The sequence below is a fragment of the Strigops habroptila genome, chromosome 17 (genome assembly GCF_004027225.2).
Source record: "Strigops habroptila isolate Jane chromosome 17, bStrHab1.2.pri, whole genome shotgun sequence".
Lineage (NCBI taxonomy): Eukaryota > Metazoa > Chordata > Aves > Psittaciformes > Psittacidae > Strigops > Strigops habroptila.
This window is the reverse complement of record NC_044293.2, coordinates 4,528,680-4,554,376: the sequence shown is the minus strand read 5'-3', so window position 1 is coordinate 4,554,376 and position 25,697 is coordinate 4,528,680. Positions and strand designations below refer to the sequence as shown.

At 45.6% G+C, this 25,697-nt stretch overlaps 1 protein-coding gene across 4 annotated transcripts in view; it reads left to right on the top strand.

Moving 5' to 3' along the window:
• FLI1 (Fli-1 proto-oncogene, ETS transcription factor) overlaps positions 1-25,697 on the top strand; it is an 80,521-nt gene that overhangs the window by 10,476 nt on the left and 44,348 nt on the right. The window contains exon 1 of one of the 4 annotated variants that reach the window (XM_030505293.1): positions 1,354-1,983. The exons of 2 other annotated variants lie outside the window; for them this stretch is intronic. In XM_030505293.1, coding sequence (XP_030361153.1) covers positions 1,925-1,983 — 59 coding nt within the window. In that variant the 5' untranslated portion in view covers positions 1,354-1,924. Of the gene's footprint in view, positions 1-1,353; positions 1,984-25,697 lie in introns of those variants that run through there. One more of the 4 variants, XM_030505292.1, reaches the window with a different exon arrangement.

Here is a 25,697-nt window from a genome sequence, read left to right as displayed (position 1 = left end):
AGGCAAGGGGGGACCTGACCCCGCTAGCAGCATCCAGATGTGCTGCTCTCCGGGGAGACCCCGGGATTGTAAAGCAGACAAGGGGCGGGGGGGGGGACGGGGGACGGGCTGTCCCCTCCGCTCCCCCCCTTCACCTCCCGCCTGCAGACGGCCTCAATCGCTGGCAAGCAGCGAGCCAAAACCTCCAGGTCTGGTCACGTTCAGTCCCGTGTCTGCATCTGAACTCCAAAATTGTAGCTGAATTGATGAGGCTAATTTCAGGGGAGGGGGGAGGGAGGGGAGGGAGGGGCGAGGGGGGACCTACAGCTCTCTCCTGCCAGCCTCCGTCTTGGAGAAATAAAGTATTAATATAAGGCATCTCTGCCGCAGCCGGGTAGGAACACTAGTGGCATTATTGCATCTCCCTTTTGGAAGGGGCGGGTGAGAGTAACTTTGGATAACATTTTGACGCCCACCCTCTCCCACCCCTCCCCGTGGTTGGACTAAAGACGGGGGGGGAACAAAAAGACTGGACACAACTGGCACTGGAAAAGGTAATCCATCCCCCCCCCTTCCGAGAGATCCGATGTACGGGAGCATCCTCCTTTCTTGGCTTCACCCTCCCTTGTTTTCATCCCGCCCCCCCCCCCCCCCCCCGCTCTTCTCCTGAGGCTGCAGCAGTTTGCAGAAGTGGGGATGAAGGAGTGTTGCATGATGTGTTCCGCTGTTGGTTTTGCAAGGGAGGCGGGGGGTGAGCCGGTGGTGTCCCTTTCCCTCGGGTGCCTTGGACGGGTTCAGCTTTACCCGGAAAAAAAGGGAGGGAAACGCGTTTATTTTCTGGTGATCGCTCCCGTTTGAATGAAATAGAGAGAATTGGACGCCAGGGGCAAGCTGGGTCTAAAATGGGATTTAAAGGTTGGGGTTTTGCAGTGCCCGTTTTGCCACGGTGTCCGGGAATGACCAGCTCAGCTGCTCTGATAATTGTTGTCAATTTGGGTCATTTTTAGCTTATAAAGCGGTTTGGTTTGTTTTTCCCTGAGCTGGGTTTTAACAGCTTAGGGACTGTGAGAGGAGGCTGGAGAAAGTGCTCCTTGTAAATGCAGTGAAATGGATGGCATCCATCCATCCATCCTTTGCTTCGGAGCCCGATATCCCAGGGATGCCGGGGGGAAAGGGAAGGGGTGAAAGCGGGAAAGAGCCTCTGCTCCCCGGCAGCCCCGTTTCCAGCCTGTGTTTAATGGCACTCTCGCACTGGAGAGGGACCGGACCCTCGGCTCACTCTCCTTGATGGGAGGCGTGAAGCAGAGGGGCCGAAGTTGTGTTTTAAACACGTTTTAATCCTCACACTTTAAATTTCCCCCCTATGCCTGCCGCGACCGGCTTGTATTTACGGTTTTCTCCCCTTCCTTTTCGCCTGTGACTGGAAAACGCATTAATGAAAAAATCTGTGGGAAGAGACGGAAATTCAGTGAGTCAGGCTTAAAGCTGCTCCAGCCAAGAGAAGACAAAATAATATCGCAAAAGCTCTGTTAAACTAAACTGTGGGATGACACACGGCGCTGGGGTGCGAGGCAAGGGCTTGGACAAACAAGAGCTGCCAGAGGTAGCTATTGTTCTGCCCCTTCTTATCTAAATGGAGCAAATATCCTGTATGTAAAATATATATATTTTTTCATCGAGAAGGCAGGACCAGCGGAGAGACGAAAGTTTCCTCCTCGAGTGACTTCACTTCCCAAAATTAGCAGAAAAAAACGGTTCATCCGGTTAACTGTCTCTTTTTCGCTCTGCTGCAACAACCAAAGTTAAAAAAAGAGAGAGACGGGGAGGGAGGGAGAGGAGGAGAGGGGAGAGACGCAGACCCGCTGCAGGGGCAGGGAGGAAAGCGAAGGGACAGAGAAGGATCACACAACTTCAGGAGGCTTCGGTTGCAGGCTAAACCGGGTCAATGTGTGGAATATTGCTGGTCCCGGCTGGAAGTTATTCTAGATGGACGGCACTATTAAGGTAAAGGGAGCAGGAGGGGCTGGGGGACCCCTCCAGGCTTGGGGGCGCTGGGAAAGGTAGCGGGGGTTGGGGTCTGGCTCCGTCCGTCCCGGAGCGGCCGCGCTCTCCTCCTCCTCTTCCTCCTCCTCCTGCTCCACCGCAGCGCGTCGGGGCTCTCCCCTTCGCCTCCCGGTGCTCGAGGGGCTCCGCAGCCGGCGGGGAGCCGTCGGAGCGGCCCCGGGGCCCCGCCTGGGGCGGCGGGCTGCGGCGGAAAGGCACTGACAGCTCCTGCCCCGGGGCTGCGGGGGGGAAGCAACGAGCTGGCCCCAGATGTGTGCCCCCGGCTCGGGTTTCCTCGCCCGGCCCTGCTCGGAATGCGCCGCTGGTTCTGGGGGTCGCCCGTGGGCTTCCTTCAGCAGCTTTATGGGGGGAGAACGCGAGGGCCGGGGGTGGTTTGGGGTGAAACATGCCCCTGACTAGCTTGGGGCGAGACAGGGGGAAGGGAAAGCCAAGAGTGTGGCAAAAAACCACGAACATAACCAACCTCTGGTGGCCTTGAGCAACCGAGAACGCTGCTGGGACTTGGAGAGCGGTTCCCCCTCCTCTCCCCCCATCCAACCAGCCGGTACTTCAGCCTCTGCAAAGATAAACCAAGCCTTTTCCAAGCCCCTGGAGGTGGCCGGCGGTGTTACTCAAAGCCTAGGCAGCAGAGGGCTGGCTTGCTTGCTTTGGGGGGGACCCTTGTGCAATTCTTACGGGCTCTTCTTGTGGGAGCGCTGCAGTACAGAAGCAGCTTGAACAGAAGAGCCTTGAAGCGAGAGACGCTGTGGGTGTGTTTGGGTTGGAGGATTTCGAAAGATGCCTATCGCCTGGGTGGGGTGTTGAGCTCTTCTTAAAGCCAGTCTATTTTTGTTTTTTTGGTCTTTCTTTTTTTTTTGTTGTTTTTGCTGACCTGGGGAGAAAGAAGCTGCAAACTGACAGGAACCGAAACTTTCTCCCTTAGGTTGCAGCTTGTGACAAGTGCACTGCTTGGAAGGGTCTCAAAAGAAGGGGGAGGGAAGGAGATGGGCAGGACGAGAGAATGGAAACAGGGAAGAAAGAGGGAATGAAAGGGTGGATGTCAGAAAGCAGGAGAGAAAGCGGGAGTGTTGAAAGCATAAACTTTGGGAGGTATGGCAGGAATAAGACATGTTTCCCCCACCACCTCCTTAGATCTGTACCAAAAGTAACGTGGGCCTCCTTCAGGATACGTTCAGAGCACCACAACCTTCTTTGATTTGTGGAGCCTGAAATACTGTGCAGTGAAAGTGCAGAAATCTCCCATCTGTATGTGTGCTGCAGTGCACACATGGACTTGCTTTGCTGCACAGGCCATGGGCCCCCCACACCACCCTCAGAAAGGTGCTGAAGTATCACCACGACCCACGTAGCTCATGGTGCCTACTGGGAGCTTCTCCTCTCCCCATCCTGCAAAGTATTATTGCTCCTTTCTCAGCCCCTCCGGTTTGGAGATGAGGAACTGCGACACTCTGCAGCCAGGCCTATAGTCACGTTGGGGAGGCTGTGGCGAAAGGAGGAACTCAGCCGCATCCCAGGTCACTTCTAGTCCAGAAATAATTTGGCCGTTTAAGCTAAGAGAGACAGGGCCCAGATACCAAAGTCTCCTCTTGGGTACTGGGCAATTCCAGGATCACCAGCAAGCTGCTGCAGATCCCCATGTCCTATCATTTTCTGTACCATGCACTTAGATCAGTGTTCCTCAGGGTTATCTGATGTTTGCTATCATAAAATCACAGGATGGTTTGGGTTGGAAAGGACCTTAAAGCTCATCCAGTTCCAACCCCCTGCCATGGGCAGGGACACTTTCCACTAGAGCAGGTTGCTCCAAGCTCCGTACAACCTGGCCATGAACACTGCCAGGGATGGGGTAGTCACAGCTCCTGTGGGTGTTCCAGTGTCTCACCACCCTTGTATCTGACCCACGTGTAGCCAGATTTGCTGCAGTTCACCACTGAAAGGAAGGGGTTAGGCTACCCTGCCGTGCTCGTCTCAGGTGAAGGGCAAAAGGAGAGGATGTGGCTTGAGATGCTTAAACGTTTTTAATGTGCTGAGCTGCCTCCGTAACCCATCCTTCAGGGGAGATTTTCTGAATTCTAGGATGCACGAAAGCAAAGTTGTACTGTAGACAGAGGAAAACAATTTAAAAGCAATCGTCCCCTTAAGTCTGCTCTGCTACAGGTAGTAGGCATTGATTTATCTCAAACCTGTGTGTTTGTGTTGGGAAATAATAGGGCAGAAAGAGGTACATAAGTGACTAGAAAAGACACAGCAAAAGTTCTGTCATTACTAGAGCAATAACACAGCGAGGGACCAAATGAAATCTACCAGTGTGGTTGAGAAGCACTTCCCTGTGTAAACTCAGCAACACTGTCTGTGTACAAGAGAAATGCTGTGTAGCACAGAACAGATATGGGAGAAGGCTTTGCCTTCCAGATGATTGTCTGCTTGAGCAATTTAAACAATACAAGGGGTTGTTTTCTCAAGTGTACCAGAACTATTCCACAGACTAATTGTTTTAATTGAGCCAAAGACATTTAATTGCACACTTGGCAGATGCAGGAGCCTGAGTCTACTATAGAAATCTCTCTCTTCACCCTGCAATCTCCAATATGCAGCTTGTACTTTCCCCTTAATCTTTTTAGGACATTCAGAAAGAGTTTTAACAACTGGTTTTACCTATGTGGAATAACTTAACTGCAAACCTGCCCAACTGCAGTGTAACTTAGTAGTAAAGAGGTACATCAGCTGCAGGCTTGAGCTGTCCTAAGGGCTCACAATTGCATGGTCCTGGTGGAACGAAGCTTGGTCAGTGAATAGATGTGGACATGCTTTGTGGACATTGTGTGCAAATGTGAATTGAAGTTGTTTCCAGAGCTTTTTAATCCAGGGAATTCCATGGATTTAAACATATGTTACAGGATCAGCTGGGACTCTAGATCATCTTTCCCCGTCATGCACTGACTTATATCCCATAAGATGTTGCTGAGACAATGCACCAGGTCTAGAACATGTTTTTGTTTCTCCACAAATAGTTATTTATCCTGAGGGGAGTTAGAGCACTTACTGAGGAGGGGGAGGCAATTTTTGCTGTGTTCTTTAAATTATCTATTTAATATCCAACCTAGTTGATTCTATGATTCTAATACCTGGCACGGCAGGTGGACTGGTTGGCTTGAAAAGTGACCTCTAGAGCAATGCTCTAAGGTCTTTTATGGCAAAAGAAGTGCAGCAAATCTGTATCTTTCTTAGTTTATTTCCATCTTCAGTTCATATTCTGCAAACAACACTTGCAGAAGATGATTGGGAGCCAGTGAAACTCGTGACAGCTTGTGTTTGCATGGATTTTAAACCCTTGGTAACATCTTTATTGCACGCCTCCAAATCACATCTTCTTTGGGTTAACATCCTGCTCTGGCTTAATTTATATTGTGTTTGCAGGGTTTGTTTTTTATTGCCCTAAATTAAATAAAAAATGGGTACATCTAATCTCAGCAAGATGCCCGTGCACGGACTTCCTCACCATAACAAATGGTGTGGTTTTAAACTGTTTAATTGTTTCAGTTCCACTTTACATGTGGACAATAATTAAAGCAAATATGCTTGCCAAAGCTTGTCTGTTAATTAAAAACCCACATTTTGTGTAACTGCTGCCTTCATTCTGTGCAAGCATGTTTATCCTTACGTTCTGGACATAAGAGAGAGACCATCTGAAGGGCATTCAATGAACATTTTGCATTACTCAAGGAGATGACAACCATACTTGTCTCCTTCCATGAGAAGACAACTTGTGTGTTGGTGTTGCTATAGCAAAGGGTGGGGTAGGGTTTCTCTTGCAATCACTGTTTCTTGTCAGTTGTGAACTGTGGGCGTTCGCCTCTCGGCCTGAAACTTGGCCATCAAGACCTTGATCTAAGAACACGTTTCCTTTCTGAGCAAGTTGAAATGTCTGTTTTGCCATTTTTAAACTGCCCTGGCTTTGGCCCTGTAGAGACGGCCTTTCCTGGCAGAAAAGCATTGACCTCGAGGGCAAGACTCTTCATCTCTAGAATGAAAAAACCCCCATATGTAAACTAAGCGCACAGAGATGTTTGCTGACTGGAGACTTTCCCTGTCGCTGTCCCTCAAAAGCAATTTTGAACAGAACCATCTGAAATTTCCAAGGGATAAATGATGATATTCTGTCATAACGTAGTCCCTAGTCAGATGTATTTGTATTGCACAACAGCTTTCTAATAGACAACAGCGAAAACCCACTGGAAATGTTTGTAATTGGGATGTTTTTAAAATGCTACATCATTTTCCCTCCAAAATCTGTATGACCACACAAGCCTTTTGCCTTAATATGAAGTTACAATCACGTGCTCGGTGCTGGTGACTTGAGGTGTTTGTACTAACTCCCATTTGCAAGTAAACCACTGGGAAAGCCTCTTCAGAGTCTGAGTAGCTCTGCTGCTCTGTAGTAGAATTACTTCTGCTAAGGGAAGGCAGGTTTGTCTGAAGCAAACCTACAACAAAACAGCACAACTGCTTAGATTTTAGGTGCTTGGGGTTTCACTCAGAGCCTTTACAGAGGTGCTGAGAGCCTTGTATAGTTTCTCTTCACCGCTGTGGATTTTAACCTAACAGGATGTGGTCACTTTAGGTAGTAGTGTGCACGTCTTGAGGATTTCATACTTTTATTTTAGTTATTTATCTTCATTTTGTGATTCTCCTTCTGTCACTTCTTGGAGCATTTCTTCTAAGGAGAGTTCTGTCGGAGTCCTGATGTGTAAGACTGTTATTCACTGGATGTTATGAGAAAGGGATAGAAAGCAAGAGAAGCAAAGGGGAAGGTTGTACCTCGAGCTGAGGTCTTAGATGACAGGCTGATAAGGTGAGATATGCTGGGGGAAGGGCATTTATAGCAATTTTTGCAGGAAGCAGACTTTATTTTCTTCAGGTCTCTCCTTCCTGGTGTTAGAGAAGGCTTTCCTCTTCATTTCAGTTCACATCTCAGAGCATCAGGCCTAGAGCTTATGAATGTGCAGCCTCACATCACCGAGCATCTTCCATGCTTTTTCTCCCAGTAAAACATCTGCATGTGAAGTTCTTCTGCAACACCTCATAAGCTGCCTTGGAAAAACAAAACTTTCTCATTCTGCTTGAGTTTACTTGACCACTTAAAGAAAGACCCTATGTCCCATCTCAGTGCAAGGAAAATTAAAGGAGCCAAGGGAGCCTTAACATCAGATGTTCAGATATTTGTGGCTTTGCTGCACACCTCATGCTGCAGAAGTGTGGTGTGAGTACTAGAGCATGCATGAATGTGGGCATGGCTTGCCTAGAAAAAACAGGTCTAATACATTAAGCTTAGCTTTACAACTTGGTTTGAAGCCAATTTTCTGCCCAGATATAAAATTCTCTTTAACTCTTTTGTTCTGAATCAAACAAGAGATCTGTTTCCAGTGTCTGTGCCTCTGTTGTGCTCTCATGCACGTGTGAACAGGAGCGCACAACGCACATGATGTGAAAAGAGCTGCCTGCAGTGCATTTCTTGTGCAAAGCCTCGTCCTGCTCCCACGGGTGATGCCTAAGAACACTTTCTGAGTGAACAAATGTCTTTGTGCAAGGCTGCGAGTGCATATTTATAGCTGCTTTTGAAAATACAGACTAAAATATCACCACACAAATGTGGTTTTCTGCCTCCTTCTGCAAACAATCTGCCCGATGGCAGACCCAAACCTTTGTTAACTTGTGCGCTGCATCATCACAGGCTCTGGGACACTCAAGGTGCTGACCAAGTAACTTATCACCAACCTGAATTGTACAGACAGCAGTGTATGGTACAGGACAATGTGTAACCTACTGAGCTCCAAATATCAAAGCCTTCAGAATGTTAATGCATCTACTGCTTATTTTCTTTCTTCCTCTCGTTACCGAGGCCACATAATTACTGATGCGTATCTACACAGCGAGTAACACCGGTCTAGAAACCTGCCTCTTGTAGTAAAGCCACAAACGTTACCTCCTTCCTCCCCCACCTCCGCTACCAAAAGCTTTGCCTTTAGCTGTAAGGCCAAGACCTAAACAAAAGGGTTGTACGTTACTCTATGTTCCTGTTGAAGACATCGAAGTATGTCCTGAGAAACTGTTTCTCCAGTGACAAATAGCACCAAAGGCAAAACTTGGAAATGATGACCTGACAGGGACCAGCGGTATTTGGTACCAGAGACACTTTAGTTCTAGTTTGCTTCGATGTTTTGAAGCCAAGCCTCCAAAATAGGTATGTAAGTGCGTATGTGTCTAACTAAGCAAGCAGCTTGGTTTGTAACGGTACTGGCAGCCTGTAATTCTCACTAGCTTTTGAAGGTGACTGTTCCCTCTGCCACCCAGGCTGCTTTCTAGGTGCTTACCAAAGTATTTTGCTTCTGTATATAAACATGTTGATTAAGATTTGCAAAGCTGGCTAAGGAGCATTGAGTATACGGTTCTCACTGGAAATAGGTGGGAGCAGTAAGGCAAAATCCCACAGGCAGCTTGCAAAATCTCAGCCTTTGCTTCTCTTCAGCGTTGGTATGATGCTGTAAAGAAAGTGGTCCTGGCTCTTCAAGTGCATCAAGAATTCTTTCTTCTCCTGATTCTGTTCTAAAATATAGTCCGAAACACAGCTCAGGAGAGGCTCCTGAAATAAATGTCATGGCTACAGCTAAGCTTAGTGGTTTTATTTGCATATATTTTGTCCCTGTTCTTCCAGCATAGACTAACCCAGAGCTCAACTGACCACAGGGCTAGAAAGGAGTAAGAAACAATCAAAACACCCCAACCCCAGCCTGACAAAGCTGCACACCAGGAGTTGAACATGAACATGATGGGCCACGCTTGTCAGTCACACAGAGGGAGTGGAAATAACGGGCAGGAGAGCCTTTAATTAGTCATCTGCCCATTTCTCACTCAGCAAAACCTGCCCTTCTGAATAACGCTGGGTTTGATCTGGGGGAGGAGATAAATCAGCAAGAATACAGGTTTTTAAGCTGGTTGATGAGTGAAAACCAGAAACTGGAGTAAGGAACGGTGTGGTCAGGGGAAGGTGTGGTGAGTTCGGGAAACCGACTTCTGCTCGATGAGAGAATTCTGATTTGAATGGTTTTTATAGCAGCTTTCTTTAAAAAAACATACAAGAAGATAACGAAAAGATTAGGAGAGGTTAAAATACCCCTTTTTTAACAGCTAAAAGCAGAATTGGCTCTCTGGTTTCTTCTGAATAGCTCCTCTTGTTGTTCCAAGCTTGATTGACTTATAACTGCATCTGAACCAACCTCACATCAGTTCCTTTTTATCAGCCAAAGTGAGACTTCCTGTGCTCCACAGTCTGGCTTCCTGATGTGTTTCCTTTTTCCTTTTAACAGAACAAAGGAAACTGTAACTCCTCCGCTGCTCCTGTTCCAAATCTCCTTGGGACTTCATATAATGTTAGCATCGAACTTTTGCCTTTCATTTCTCTTCTGCCCAGTGTCTGAGTCAGGCTGCCTAGAGTGCTAGTGCCCTCTTCATATCTACTTGAGTTTTGCATTGCCAGCTGTGGAGAGGCAAAAGCTGTGCTGCTGTTGAAATGAATAGACAGCCACCATGCCCTAGTCTAGCAAAGCAAAGCACGAAGGGAAAAGCTTGGCCAAAGGTGCTGCATGTTACTAGAGACAGAAGTTTTGTAATGTTCTGCTAAGGCAAATAATCGGGTGTTGAGATCTCATTGATTTGCACAGGCTTGTATGTGTGAACTTATTTAGTATTTGAACATGGGGCTAGAGCTTTGCCCTGAAATATGTAGGCTACTGGCACAAGTTTGCTTCCCAGAATGGTTACAGAAACACAGTATGGATGACATTGCTCTAGTGCATACTGGAACTACCAGCCTGATATGTTTTAACAGGAATTATCCTCTTCAACCTGAATGGCACTTACTCTCTTCTTACAACTATTTTTTCCTTAGCTGCTATGGGGCTGCAGTCATAGAATCACAGAATCCCAGACTGATTTGTGTTGGAAGGGACCTTAGAGCTCATCCAGTTCCAACCTCCTGCCATGGGCAGGGACATCTTCGACTTGAGCAGGTAGATGCCTATAAAAGCTCTTCTGAACATAACTAAAAGCAACTACAGAAGTATGGAGCTATCTGTTAGTACAAACTACAAACTGGGGCCTGATTCTGAGAAACATACACTGAATACCTGCAAATTCCCCCTGAAATCAGTGCAATTCCTTCATGCTTTGACTTCACCTATTTATCCAAACCACCAGAGCTCAGCAGGCTTAGAAGGGGGAGATTTGCAAGTTCAGCCTGTCCAGAATAGGCAGCTTATATCAAGATTCATTTATCCGAACCATCAACATTCAGGAATGGCAGAATATGCAATATAATACCAGACTCTGGACTTGCCCTGTTTTCTGTATATGCCCTAATGTATGTATGTGGTGTTGTATATGTGAAAGGGTGGCCAGAGATAGGCAGTGGTTAAACAGCTTTAAGCAGGAGAGGATTACAGCACCACATCACTTAGCAAGAAGGCAGCTTCCAGGGAGCCATCCTCACCCCAGCCTAAGGGAGGAACAGGAGCAATGGTACTTTAAGCAAGGAAAAGAATTAACATAATTGCTCTCCTACAGAATTGCCTTTCTGTAGGTTCCAGTGTACTGATTTGAGGTTTTCTTGTGTAATAACAAAATCCTGCCCCTTATGTTGAAAAATGTCACTTTGAATCAAATAACTTTGGATTACGTGGGGAAAGGTATCAGAAAATTACACCCCTTCTGTAAAATCCAGGGGAAAATCAAGGAAGTTTCACCTTTTCTGCTGTGTTCTGTTTATGGAACAATTTCTATACAGTGTAATTTGATTTCTATAAAAAGTCAATTGATTTATTCCCTATTTGTCCATGAAAGCCATGTTGCAGATCAGCCTTTAGGACTGACTCCTGATTAGAATCAGAAGTTGTGACTCATGATTAATTCCTTGTATTACGGGAGTTGTCCCTAGAGGCTCACACCAAGATGAAGCATGGCACGTAGATGGAATAAAAGTCCATAACCTAAGCAGGCAAATTAAAATAAACCAAGTAGAAGCTAAAATGAAGGAAGCAACTGTTCACTCAGGAAGTCACCATCAGAGATTCAGAGTGCTGGTCGCCATTCACAAGTCGCTGGCAATAGGATTGCCCTGGGATTTGGAGCAGGGGGTGGACCTTAAACACGATTACATGAGTTTTACCTCCGATACACAGAAAAATCACTAGAGCCAGAAATTATCGACACATTTAACACTCAAAAGCCACATAGTGGTGATCTCGCAGCTTAGAAATTGATCCCAAAGGGCTGAAAGTTGTTTTGAGTCTCTATCACAGCTGCTCTGGGTGGCTTTGAGGCATACTGGGCATCTAGACTACAGTCTGGGTAACCAGTGGTCCTTCAGAAACGCTTTGCTCCAGCAAGAATAAGATGATGACACTCCTAACCCGAACTTGCTCCCAAAACTCACGTGACATGCTGGTAACATCCTTCCTTAATTACATCCACTATGCACATACAGATCTTTCCCCAGCACAAATATTTATATTTTGGTGTTATTTCTAAGAGCCATAAGCAAATACATCTGACTTCATTAGAACCAGCCAGGCTGTAACGTAAGCATGCGCTGAAGGGATTTGTTAGGTCAGAACTCTGAATATCAGCCTGCAAATATGACCCAAACTGTCTGTAACAGCTCCACTGTGACAAGAGGAAGAGCAATACGATGTTAAGCGAGGAACTGATGCACAAAGCAGTGTGTCTTATCAGGAAGTGGGGTGGTTTTAATTGCACAGATTCCTCCTGAATCCCATTCTCTCCTGTGCGTGCAAATGTTGTGTGTGCTGTGTTTTATCCAGGCGATGGTGAATTCCCCTGTGACACTGAGATTGTACTTGAAATCTGAGACGTCTCTAGTAAGTTGAGGGGAAACTGTGACCATCACAATGGCATGTGGCCCAAACTCCAGCTCCCCGCATCCTGCCGCGGATCCAGCAGCTGGGCAGAATCTCACAGTACCTTGGATTTGTGCTGCTGTCTGCCTCCTGCCTGGCACAAAGTGGAAGGAGGAGCACAGACAGGTCCAGACTCAAATGCATTACTCCTTATCCGTGCAGTGATTTTACAGAAGGTCTGGAACACAGCTCTGTCTTGGTACCTTCTAGTACTTTTCTTCTGAAAAGCAGCTCTGTCCTCCCCATGACAGTGGTCCTGGGTCCTCTGGGTTTTGGGTAGTGTTATACAGAAGGCTGTGTGACAAGCTTCCCCAGTATGCATCACCACATGACTCTCTTTTGGTGGGAAAAGGGTACATCCACTTTTAACTCTGAGACCCAGCAAACTCCTGCCTGGGACACACAGCTTCAAAATGTCAGTATTTAGGATTTCACCAGTCCACTGGTTTCCAAAACCCAGCTTCACCTTTACAGGAATCTTTTGCCTTCACAGGACGCCCAGAGCAGTGGGCAAAGGTTTTAACAAATGGATAGAGTTCATCCCCTTTAGAAACAGAAAGCAACACACTGAGTTCAATGCAAAGAATCCTCTGGTTTTGCACCACTGTATCTGAGTGTATCTCACAGAATACGGGGTGGTCATTAGTGGATGGGATAAGCTTGCAGTTAGTTCCTTGCTCTTCGTTTTTGCTATACTTACACGTCATCTCCACTTCAGGAAGGATGTAATTATGGTTGATGGTTAGTGTGAATTATCTGTGCTACAGTGGCGCCCAGAGACCAGAGTGGTCTCTGTTGTGCTAAGCAGTGTATGTAATGAGAGTCATCTTCAAAATTCCTTAGGAGTGAAGAAAAGTTAAGGCACTTCATTTGAACTCCAGAGTGGAAGCAGTTCTGGAGCTCTGCTCTCTGCTGTCAGACATGACCATGCTCTACCATTCCTTTCCCAAAAGATTCCAGGTTTCCGTAAAGGATGGATGGATTTCCTTCCCACCACCACTGCTCCCCACTGAAAAGGGCTTCTGTAACTCCATGCTGAGGCTTAAACACTTTCCTCTGACTTTGGACTGATGTTTGCCCATGACTGATTCATACATTTCTCACACCAGCTCTAGTAGCTTAAACAGCACTTTCCCTTCCCTGACGTTATGTCCCCAGTGTGTTCACAGCCCACTGCCATATCTCTCTGCCTTTTATTTGCTGGGATAACTTCTAATCTGTGTCATAACCCCCCTTCTCCCAGTTATTCCTTAGCCCTCGGCTGCACCTGCTCCCAGTTGCGTTTGTCTTTCCATAGTGTGAGTCACTGGAGTGGCACACGCTGTTCCTGGTGCTTGGCATTAACACATGCTGGAAGATCCCTCCCTGATGCAATTCTGGTTCTGCAATGCCAGAAAACTCCGTGAGCAGTTAATTCACTCCAGTCTTTGTCCTCAGCAGAGCCCAGCTTGGCTCAGCCCGTTGTTCTGCCACGAGGGTTCCTGCGTGAGTTCAGGCATTTCACTTCATTTCTCTGTATCTCAGTTTCTCATCTGTAGAAGTAAGCAAGTGCTTCCTTCCCTCTCTGCCTTGTCTGATCGATCTGGAGTAGATCGTCTTATAAGGTGGGAGTTGTATTCACGAGCAGCAGCTACAGTGATCTCAGCGCAGGCACCTCCTGCGATGCAATGAGCAGAAAGAAACTCAGTGGTTCTTCCCATTATGTTCTTTATTAACACTCAACAACCTCCTACCATGTTCCTGAGATATGGGTATATTTATCCACCTTTTGGGTCATTAACTTCTTTGTAATGGGGGTTTGTAGCACTGCAGCTGTGACGAGCAGCTATACTTTCCCTCAGACCAAAGATCATTCCGAGCTCTCTGGAAGGAGTAAGAAGGGTGTGAAGTCCCAATAGGTTTTCCAGGTTTCTGCAGCAAGTGCCCTGGCCTGCCTGGTGAAGGAGCCCAGTAGAGTACACGCATGTGCTTGTGAAGCTGCTCCATTGATTCATACATGGAACACACAGCTAAAGCTTCAGCTGGGTTTGAGCACCAGATGGTTTCTTACAGAAGCCAAATTGTGATGTCTGTTAAAAGATCACAGCCAGTACACAGTCAGGACCCCACTCTCTCTGCCCATTTCTTCCATTGATTTCTTAGCCTTTCATTTTTTGCAGCTTTATGATTGGTAGTTTCAAAACGAAACTTCCAAAAATGAAAAGGAATTAAGAAATTAAGATAACCCTAAAGGACATAAAGCCTGTCTCGTGAGAGGCGCTTCTTTCACCCCGTGCTGTTCTGTGCCAGCCAGAAGGAGGTTAGCTGACACGCTGTGCAAACACGTTTGGAGATGAGTGATGTGGAAGGTGTGTGTACACCAGCAGAGAGGTGAAACATGTATGTGACAGGGCTGTGTAGCAAAGGAGTGGAATGAGAGTGGGCTGTGAAAAGAAAGCCCTCCAAGTCCCAACAGATCATTCTCCCAAATGCTGCCCAGGTCTTTCTTCATCCAGTTTTTGCCTAGGTCAGGATATAGGTGACAGCTCTCCCTTGGTGAGGTGAACCTCCACGCTAGGAAGATGTGTGCTCCTTTCAGAGCCTCTTTTATGATGCAAGAACCATCCTCTGGTTCCCTCACATTTACATGACTGCTTCTAGATGTGTCTTTCCAAGCCTTCCTCTACCTCGCACACGAGTGCTTGTAGATGCTCTTCTCTACCCCTGTGAACTTAGACCTTTAATAGCAAGTACAAGTGTGTGTATGGGATATTTTATAAGAGATTAGAAGGCCTGCCATAGTTTTAAGTCAGCAAAGTCCAAAAGCTGTAAGGAGCTAAACAGTGTAGGATGGACTGTACCTGAGTGTTAGGTGTATCCGCAAACAGGCTTTGTCTATGAGGCAGTGTGGTACAGATGGTGTCAATGTTTATTGATACAAGGCTCAATGAATGTGCAATATACTAAGTAAGCAAAGAGCTTTTGAGTGTCATCAGCTCCAGTGGATGACAGATAGCACTTCTACTCAGTATAATTTGCAGGTTAAACTGGTAGAGTTAAGCAAACAGTTGACAAATGGATTTGTCTCAGGCAACGCTGATTTGTATGTATGTAAATATGCGTCTTTTATACCTTTGCTGTCCCACTGGCTCCATCAGAACTGACCTGGACTCAGTCAGTTTGGCCTAAACCTATTTGTTTAAGTCTAAGTGACTATTGCTGTTGATTTCTGTAGCATTGCACACATGAAATGCTTCAGAAGTGATTTTGTGGGACAAAAAGACTCTAGTCTTTCATCTGAACCTCTGTTACTAAACCCAGTACTGCAGTGATATGGGATTGCGCAGCTACAGACCTGCTTATGTGCATGATATTTGGTCTGGACCTGACAGGGCATGAAGCAGGATGGCCAGCTCCCACACCCAGGAATTGTATCCAAGTTGTGCACTTGATTATTCACTCTTCGTTATGACTAATTTAATGGGTTATATAGATAAGAGAAACATGTTCAGAAACCTGAAATAATCTATGATAAAGTTTTCTTAGCATCTAAGATTATAATCAGTCATCTATTATTTAGTAAAAAGATGAAGAGGAAAGATCTCCTGTCTGGTATCTGCTCATCAGATAACAATCACACTCACATGTCTTCAGAAAAGCTGTTCAGTCCTTGAAGCAAACCCCTGTAAGAGGACTCTTCTTGGCTTTATTCCTCTTTCTTACCCTGAAACCCTGAGCAAATCATTAGTGGTTTCTGTGCCTTGCTTGTCCTAATTGTAAACTACAAATGGGAAAGGCTCTTCTGAGGGAAGGCTGAAAACCAACAGATCTTCACAAAGATTGTAAGCCCTGGATAAAAAATGCTTTAGATGTCTCAAACGTCAATAGAAAATCCTCTCTGCAATAAAGTTCAAAGCAGCTGGGTGTAAGAGATGGGGGTTCTTTTGCAACTAGGAAAGCAAAGACACTATTTATAGGACATAAGATATTCTAGTTACTTATGAAACACAGAAAAAAACCAGACTCTGTCCTGAAGCCCATATAACCTAAAACAATCCCATCAACAGAGATCTCACATGACACACGCATCGAGCTTGAGCATCCACAGGCTGGGCAGTAGTTGCACCACCCACCCCTTTCTAGAAGCCTATGGGAGAGCAGTGGCTGTCATCTGCTCAGGACTACACACTCGGAGGCACACTTTTCCTCTTTTCATTCCTGATAATCAAAGATGTAAAAGCCACGTTAGCCACGGGTTGTTTTTCCTGAGCAGGAAGGTATATAAAGTGCATGTGAAGCACAACAAAGCTGGTTGAAAGCATGTGCCGAGCAGCAGTGAGGCAGAGGCATGCCGAGGGGGCTCTCACTCGTGCTGCTCACCACCAACTCGCTGTCAATTGTTTGATTTTGGCTTGCTGAGACAGGTGCTAATCAGCTTCCAGATCACACTGGGGTACGTGGTAGGCGACTTGTCATTAGGGACTGCAATACAAGAAGCAGCTCTTGTCTCTCAATGCTCTATAGAACTGGGAACCTCTTCTGCATGCACCTGACGGTGGCTGTGAGCAGGGGCACAGCGCCTGGCTTGCTAAGAACAAGTGCTTTCCAGTGAGGGGGGCTTGCATTTCGTCTCGTTAGGCAGTCATTGAGCAAGTGCCATTTGGTTCAAGCTGATCCTTAAAAAACAAAGGGGGTGTGTGTGTAAATGCAGTTAGAATGAGTTTTGCCTTTTGAGTAAGCTCAGAGCCTGCCCCCGCTTCATGGAACTCTTGAGTGCGGTTGGGCACGGGGGTGTTGGGGGAGTGGAAACCCTGATCTCAGATGTGAATGTTTCATGGAGAGAGGCTGGTTCTTTCCTCATCCTAATGTAGAAGATGCACAAGGTAAAGAAGATGCACAAGGTAAAGAAGATGCACAAGGCAACCTGAGCCATAGAAAGCCTGGTTTCCTGACAGTCATTCACTGCCATTCACAGTCACCTCCTGTAGTTTTAGATGGAGAATTATCTTGCAGATTAGATGAGCAATGGAGATCCGAGGTGGGGAAAGAGGCATATGGCTTGAGTAACACAAGAACCAAATGAGATGCCCCTGCAGAAAGTAAGAGGGAAGCTTCTGCGCCCACCCAAAGGCTAAAAGGGCAGCCCTGGTATTAGGCTTAAAAACATTTCCTTTTGCCAGAAAAGAACTAAGAAATCTGAGGAGGGATTCAGCTGATGAGATTTATCAGACAGGTGAAAACAGCAAACAAGGCCTGAGCAGTGTGAGCTGTCTCTGCATTCATACTCTCATGTCACCAAGCTGGGGTCATAATAAACACTCTGTATGATGCGAGCGCACGTGGCAGAAGGCACTTGGTTCTGGATACCACATGCCAGACAGGCTTTGAGAAATAAGAGTAAAGAGAAACATGAAACAGGACAGTGTGGGGCTAATCCTTCTGTGGAAGGACTGAAATAGAAATGCTGGATGACCTCGCAGTGCTGTTGCCAGCTTTTGTGGTATCTGATTTTCATCTGGAAAGCCTGACTTGCATTCTAATTCTAAGAATATCAGCATTTACTTAATGAAAGTGAATTTCTTAAGACTGCAGGGAAGAGATTTAGATGAGACTTGAGGAAGAAGTTCTTCCCTATGAGGGTGGTGAGACACTGGAACACCCAGAGAAGCTGTGGCTGCCCCATCCCTGGCAGTGCTCAAGGCCAGGTTGGACACAGGGGCTTGGAGCAACCTGCTCTAGTGGAAGGTGTCCCTGCCCGTGGCACGGGGTTGGAGCTGGATGAGCTTTAAGGTCCCTTCCAACCCAAACCAGGCTGGGATTCTGTGATTCTGTGATGCACTGTGCTAGCTTGTACTGTGGGCAGCCCTGACTAAAGGTTAAGATACAAGCCAGTAAGGGGACAGCATGGGAGTGATTTGACAGGTAGGAGATGCCAAGGAAGTGCTGTGTGAGCTCCTCAGTTTAAATTAAACATGGCAAAACCCCAGGAAAGGCCTTTTTTGGAATTGAGGTCAGAGAAGTCATTTTGCCCCCCCCTTCCCTGCCTGTTCCATTTCTATTATTCCCTCTATCACACACATGAGAAAAGGAGGAGGGTTTTGAATCATGTTTATTAATTCAGAGTGACAATAGGACACCTGGACTAGCACCTGTCAGAATACAATGCAAATTAGCCCAGGAAAGCTGGTCTTGATCAGTGCAACCCTAATGAAGCACTAATAGAAGTGATAATGCTTTGAGCAGCATTCAGAGGAGCAAGCTCTGCTCGGATATCGGCTCGACTGCATTAATGCAGCCCTGCTCCCATTCACAGGGACTTCCTGATGCTTTTCCGTTGTTGTTTGGTTTTTAAACAGCCAAAACTGGGACTTATTATATTTGCAAACAATGGCATCGTGGAGATGCTCTGATTTACTGCAGAGATAGAGAGGGGCGACGTTTGAAAGCTTAAATTAAAGCAGGATTTGCTTCTGTTCTCTCAAAGGAAAGGTTAACATTTTGCTAGTAACTGTCACAGGCTGTAAATGGCCTAAGTATCATCTGATGGATTTTTCTGATTGCTTTTAATCGAGGTTTTTAGGCATCATGGGGTGCAAGCAAAGAAAGGAGCTGAACATTCATGAGCCGTTCATGAGCCAAGCAAACCTCAGATGTGACTAGGATAAGAAAGAAACTGCCCTGACAATGAAGTAATAACAGGTTCTGTGCTTCCTGAGTTACACTTTTTTATCATTGTTATTTCAATGTTCCTCATTCTGTATCTCTCATGGAGATAAACTGCTCTGCAGAGATGGATATATGCTTGCATAGGTTTTGTGAGTAGGTGGAGGCTTTTTCACTCTGCAGAGATAGTAAGTTGTTGTACTATCTATTTCATCTTCCATATGTGGTGGGGTTTTTTAACTCTATCAAACTTCAGGCCAAATTTAGACAATGGGACTGCATTAGAAAAACTCACTTTACAATGTTCAGATCAGCAGAAAGATGGCAAGGCTGAGGCTGCGGATACATAGGTGATCTTCCCATGAAAATGATTGCTTTTTGCTGAGTGTCTTCCCAGGAGAAAGGGATAAATGGGAAGGGGTTTCATTGCCCTACCTGAATATAAAAGACAAAGACATGGAAATGATTCTCCAAACAAAGAGAATCCCGGGAGTGGATTAACCTGAAGACTGAGATAAAAGGGTTTTGTTGTCTTCAGTTTCTTTGTTAATAGGACCCCAAATGCACCAAAGTGTGTTTGTGTGTAAGTATACAAAGTGTGAAGTGTCTTGGTGTAGCGGTAACTGCAGTCTTTAGAAACACAGGGCCCCTGATGTGTGTGGGTTTGGGCTTTTCTCATGACAACTCACTGTGGGTTTGTAAATCTGGTGAAACAAGGAGGTTTAGGCCAAACTCAGCGGTTACCCGGGCTCCTGTTTGCTCTGGGGGGTGGCCCGTTGGGTCAGCTGCAGAGGAGTCCTCGCACACAGCTAACCTTTAAAGGCAAAGACAGTTTTGGGGGGGCTGACACCAGGTTTGGGGACCATACAGGTTTAGCAGAGAGTATATTGGGTGAAGTGCTTGCGAACCTCCAGCTGACACAAGCTGTATCCTCTCCCACGAAAAGCTTCATAATAATCTGTGCAGAACATCACTTTGGGATAAACACAATAATGCTATAAATACCCCAGGCCATTTCCTGTTGTTCTTACTGCAGCTTGCACAGGGTTTGTGTCTGGGTGAGGGTGTGACTATAACCCACATAGTAACACATACGTTAACCTTCTTCTCTGCTCTCGCTGACTGCGTTATGGGCTGGAGTAAAAACGTGGGCTTTTTCTAAAGAAATGCACCATTTGTCAGTTAAGCTGTGGTTTGTTCCACTGAGCATAACATTCACCATTAATCAATCCAGCAATATTCTTCATGTAAGGAATTTAGGGCAGCAAAATGGTCAGCTCTTGTGCTAGTGAAGCGATGAGTTGACTGCATATAGCGAGCCACCGTCACATACACATCTCACCCCAGGTTATTTCACTTCATGCACACTCTGAATTTTCACTCTCATACTTAAAGGAAATTAAACACACCTTAGAACATGAATTGAGATCAACAAAAATGCAAACTTCTCAAAGAATGTTTAAGGTATTGCTTGGTATTTACTGAATTGTATATTTTGTTTAGGTGGATTTGTTATTTTAGTGAAAGCAGGAGCAAAAGTTACACTTACACCTGCTTGTAAATTACATAAACACAATGAGAGGAAAGCAAACAAATTGCAGAGGGAGGCCCCTGACTTCTAGTGTATGAATTAAGTCTTTAAACTGAAAGTTTCTGTAACTACATCAGCTTTTAACCCAGCAATTTCATTCAAACCAATACTATTTTGTTTTGAAACACCATTTGCAATGTACTTTTTGCTACACAGAACAAACTAAAAACCTGGATTACAAATACTTGCCTAATGGCTTAGGCTTTTTATCTGAGTTAAGCCATAAATTCAGGGCCATGTATAAAAAAGAACTTGGGTACCTCCAAAGAAGATATTATACTGCTTAAATCTTTCAAAGTTCCCTCCTAAAGTGCAAACCAAACCCAGATTGACATTACTCCGACGTCCTAAGCTTGGGTCTGCCTTTGAAGTATGTGGTTGGTTTTAATCAGATAGTCAATCCCATCTCCGTTCAACAACAGCAATTATCATTTCTTCCTTCAGTTTATAGGAGAAATAGTTAAATTGGATGATTTTGCCAAGAGAGAGATGGACGAACTGAAGAGCAACTGCTCCACCTGCGAAAGGAACCACGACCCATCACTCATCTGCTTGCTGCTGTCCGTGAGCAAAGAAAGCACTGCTCAGAAGCAGCATCATTTTTTAAGGAGATCATTGTAAACCAATTTCCCTGTGATTGTGGCCAAATGAGGCAGAGTGGGTGTGTGCAATGGATATGTTTCATGTGACAGGCAAGGAAGGAAATGGGAATAGCAGGCAAGTACGGGGGGGAAAGGCCTGATGAATGAAACAGAGGCCAAATGCTTCTTGAGGTTTTATCTCCGTGCAGTTTTATATTAAGCTCGCTGAGGCAGAGAGTGGCATTTCCAAAAGTTTTAAATGAAGGACAAAATGTATTTTGCTCATCTGATTCATATTTATGCCCTCTGAAGATGTCCCCAAAGGAAACCCCTTAGATGTCACACGATGGCTCAGCACCTAAAGCAGTGAGAATCCATATAATTGGGCTCTCAGCCTGATTTTACTGCACTTGTGCTGTTTGACCTTCAGTGAGTGATGTCTCTGTGTCTTGCCTGATTGCATGTTAAAGAAAAGCTTTTCACAGATGAGAAAAGTGGTGTGAAATGTACCCCTAAACATGACCTTTAGTATGTGAGATAAAGCAAGGCAATATTTTGACATGTTTAACAACACCCACTTAACATTTTTCTTTGATGGTACTGAAAGAATTGCTTCCCTGGTGACTAACCCTGCGGTCCTCTGGCATTCCTAAAGATGTTACATCTACCACGACATGAGGAAGTAGCAGGAGAGAGTAGAGCATCTATAGTTTCATCAGTGTAAGATATGTAAAACATATCTTGCCATGGCTGTTGCCCAGAGAAGCCGTGGCTGCCCCATCCCTGGCAGTGTTCAAGGCCAGGTTGGACACAGGGGCTTGGAGCAACCTGCTCTAGTGGAAGGTGTCCCTGCCTGTGGCAGGGGGTTGGAACTGGATGAGCTAATAAATTTGATGCAAGTTTATCAAAGCCTTATTCACTGGAAAGGCTGATTTTGACAGTTTTCTGAAAGCCCTTTTTGGTGCTTTCTCAAGTTTTCCAAGTTTTGTTTTGAAACTACTCTTTATTTAGAAGCATAAGCCAATCACAATATTTTAAAGCAAACTGAAAAGGTTGAAACTGCAACGAAACATTCAGAATAGCTGAAACAAAATATTTCAGTTAACTTCAGGTGGGCTTCTCTGGATCATCATTTTGTCTTTCTGTGCAACATCAGGTTTGGAAAACTAACTTCTCCCAGACTCCATCACTTCCTCAGGCTATAACAACGGTATCTCACCACATTCTAGGTTTGTCCATCTCTTACCCTGTAGTTTTGACTCCCGCTTTTGCCCCTCATTTTACATGGAGAGCTTTGACTTGAGCTGAACAATTTTGCCACCTGGATGGTAAACGATCCCACATCTCCCAGATATCACTCTAGTACTGAAACCACAGAACCATCTTTTCTGTGCTTCCTGTACACTTCCTCACTTGAGAGCTGAGGAAATGAGGTATGTTGACGTGTGAACATTATTAGTGTCTTTGTTTGTATTGTGAAAGCACTAACACAGCAGAGATACAGACCATGACTAAATATGGACAAGCGTGGCAAGGTCCTGGGCTCAGGAACGAGAAAAAAGAGCCCCCAACAGTCCATTCCCCCATGGCATTTACAGAATATTCCTTGCACTGCCCTATCCACCTGGATATATGTGCAGGTATTGCCTGAAACTCTGAGTCAGGGCAAAACGCAGCATTGGTGTTGGTTTGGGTCTATGCCAAGGTGTGCCTCAATTCAGTTTCTTTTTTTAAGCCCTCAATTTCACTAACAAATCACAAATGGGGCTTTGAGGGGTGGTTGGTTGCTTGGTTTTGGTGTTTTCTTCTTCCTTCAGTGCTCCCATTTTCTTTAGAAAGAACTGAGCAGAGACAGGAGCAGAACCATACCTGTCTCTGAGCCAGCTAAAGGCAGTGGTAAGACTCGCACCCATTGAAGTGACACCTAAATTCCTTGGGCTGGGGATAACTCTTTCAATGAAGCGGCTTGAAAACTTCCAGCCAGGCTGATACCTATTTGTTTTGACTCCTCCTAAGAGTTTTAATAGCTCATGTAGGTCCTCACTTGTGCACAGAGCCTGCCATTGCCTCTCTGTAGGGTGGCTGTCTGGTTAGCACAGTCAGAATTAAGAGGCGGGCTATTTTATTAGCCGGTAAAGCTGATTGATTTATTAGAGCAGAAATCTCTTGCTAGCTCCAACACAGGTTATTCTCCAAATGCAAACTCTATTTCATTTCACACACACCGAATAGCCCAAGTGCCTGTGGTATGAATAGGCCCCTTTGTTACCCGGCGAATCGACAAGACAGACTGTTTAGTTCATGTCTGTACATTAGTGAAGGAGGACGGGGTCTGTGAGACAGATGTGGCCTTTAATTGCATGGAAATATTAGAAGATCGTTAAGCCATTTTTGACAGGGTTTTCCTCTGACTAAGGGAGCAGAGCCTTGTTTCAGGGAAGGAGCAAGAAGCAGCCCTGCCTTGCCAGCCCCACAAATAGGACCTTGTCCTACTCCCTCACCCCAGTGCTAAACAAAACCAGAGGAGATTTAGTCAGAAGCCCCACTTTACTGCCAGAGCTGCAGAACTACATCTCAGAAAGAACTCGCTTTAAATTGCATCTGATAAAAGGCTTTTCAACACAGCTCAGGGGACTTGCCCTGGTAGAGATAAGAGGAGCCCTATCAGCTCTGCTAAGAACATGGAGATGTGCCGAGAGGCCTGCTTCTTATTTGCATTAGCATGATTTGAGGGTAAGAAACTCTTCAGCAAAAGGAAAACATACTGCAGTCACAGCAGCAGACATTGGAGGCAGTCGTCCATAGGAAAGTGACCTTCTGGGGGGCCTGGGTTTTAGTCTTAGTTTGGCTACACACTACAGAATGACTTTAAGCAGAGTATTTGGTTGCTTTGTGTTGGTTTCCATGCTGTGAAATTAATGTCAGGACCTTGTACCTGTGCATGGCACCTCTGAGATACTGGCTTGGTCTATTAGACACTTGGGTATCAAAGTAGGAGCCTGACAGGTCTGTAATTCACAGTTACCAAGTCAGAGCTAACAATCTTTATTCAAAAACCAAACTCAAACCATCACTTCAGTTGCTACAGGTGGGAACTTGCTGTGGGGTAGCACGGATCATGTAGAGATCTGAGCAAAGGTCCTAGAGATGACAGAATCCTGACAGACTCACCCCCAAACTGGCTCTTGGGTGTACATGTTTGCAGCATCCCCTCCAGCAGAGGAGAAGGCTGGGATGCAGAGCTAAGTGACTTACCTAATGCCATAGCACTGAATAGTTCTGCCTGCTTTCCCTGCAGCAAAACATTCCAAACTCCCTGCCATGAACTCATTCCCTGCTCTGCTTCACCAATGCTGAGCCATTAGATCTCACAGGTGTGGATAACTATCCCTGGGTGCAGACTTCTTAAGGTGGCAGTAGCAAGAGACCTCATTTATCTAAGCCCAGCCCAAAGCCCTTCTCAGAACCATGCTGATAAAGCCAACAGACTTTCAGTTAATGGTTACTGATAAGAGATTTTGGTAAGTTTTTTGCTCAGCCTCAGCGGAGAGTAAGTTTTGTTTTGTCTAGCCCTAGGATAACACTTGTTAATTCTGTGACCTCCTCCTTCTGAGGACAATGGACCACTCGGCAAAATCTGAGCTCTTTCGGGGGCAGGCATCATATGTATAGGGAAACTGAGGCACGGGGACATTAACACAACTGTGTGTTTTCTCTCACACCTTCTTGCTGTGGATTTACAGGAGGCTGACTGATTCTAGTAGATGGGACAGCAGTGATGGAGTTAGATGTATATATGTATCATAGAATCATAGAATGGTTTGGGTTGGAAGGGACCTTAAAGTTCCAGCTCCTAAAATGTAGCCTGTATGTTTGTCTTCAGCAATGGCTTTGCTGTAGCATTAGGCATCAGATGTTTAACCATTGCAGTGTTGGTAGGATAGCCTTTTCTCTGTGATGTTCCATATCACTAGGAAGAATAGCACCTTGTCAACTCCTTTCTGTGTTGTAGTGTTAACTTTGGGTTCCAGCCCAGGTGCCAGGACGGGATTTGGACTTTTTGTCCAGAAGCTAACAGTGATGGCTCTCCCTGAACCCTTCCAGGACTTTTCTCTTGCTCTGATACTAAAACATCAGTGATTCTTTGTAAAGGAATCAAAAGCCCCTGAGAACTTCCAGTGGTGTAAACTGGCTTTTCCTGTTCAAATATCTCGATGGAGATTGACAAAGAAAATATCTCAGTGTAATCCTGCTGAGCTGTTTTCCTTGGAATGCCGTGAGCAGGCTTGTTCACAAAATCTCTGCTTTTCCTATAGGCGTATGCAGAAACAATCTCGTCACTGGAGCCACAGGGGCTGGGCTCGGTGCACAAGAAAAACAGAGATCTGTGCCATCCCAGCGGGGTGGCAGCCCTCAGTTCCACTGCCAAGTGGAGGAGACCAGTTGGGAACTGGATAAGGAGCCAGCAGAAGCTGGGTATTCTGCAGGAGGCATCAATGCATGGCTTTATTAAGCACTCAGCTGGGCATGGATGGCATCTGTGTTTTTAACCAGGATCAGCGGGCAAAGAAAATGGAAAACCTGGTCTGAGTATTGTTTCTGACTGCTCCTCTCTTGGCTCGTCTCTCTTATGAGGTTTAAATCTAATTATTTCAGACTGATTCAAGGGACTGTGGCTCCCAACTTCTGCTAAATGTGAGTGTGATTTGTGTAACTTCAGGCTCTTCTGAAAATCTCAAAATCAGGACTTGTCCATCCCAATAAATGCCATCTTTTTCCGGTTAAGAGGCAGCTAACAGTTTCACAGGGCTCTACTGAGTGTATGCATATGCTTCTTAGGGTAGGAATAGGTTCCTATGTGTCCTGAAC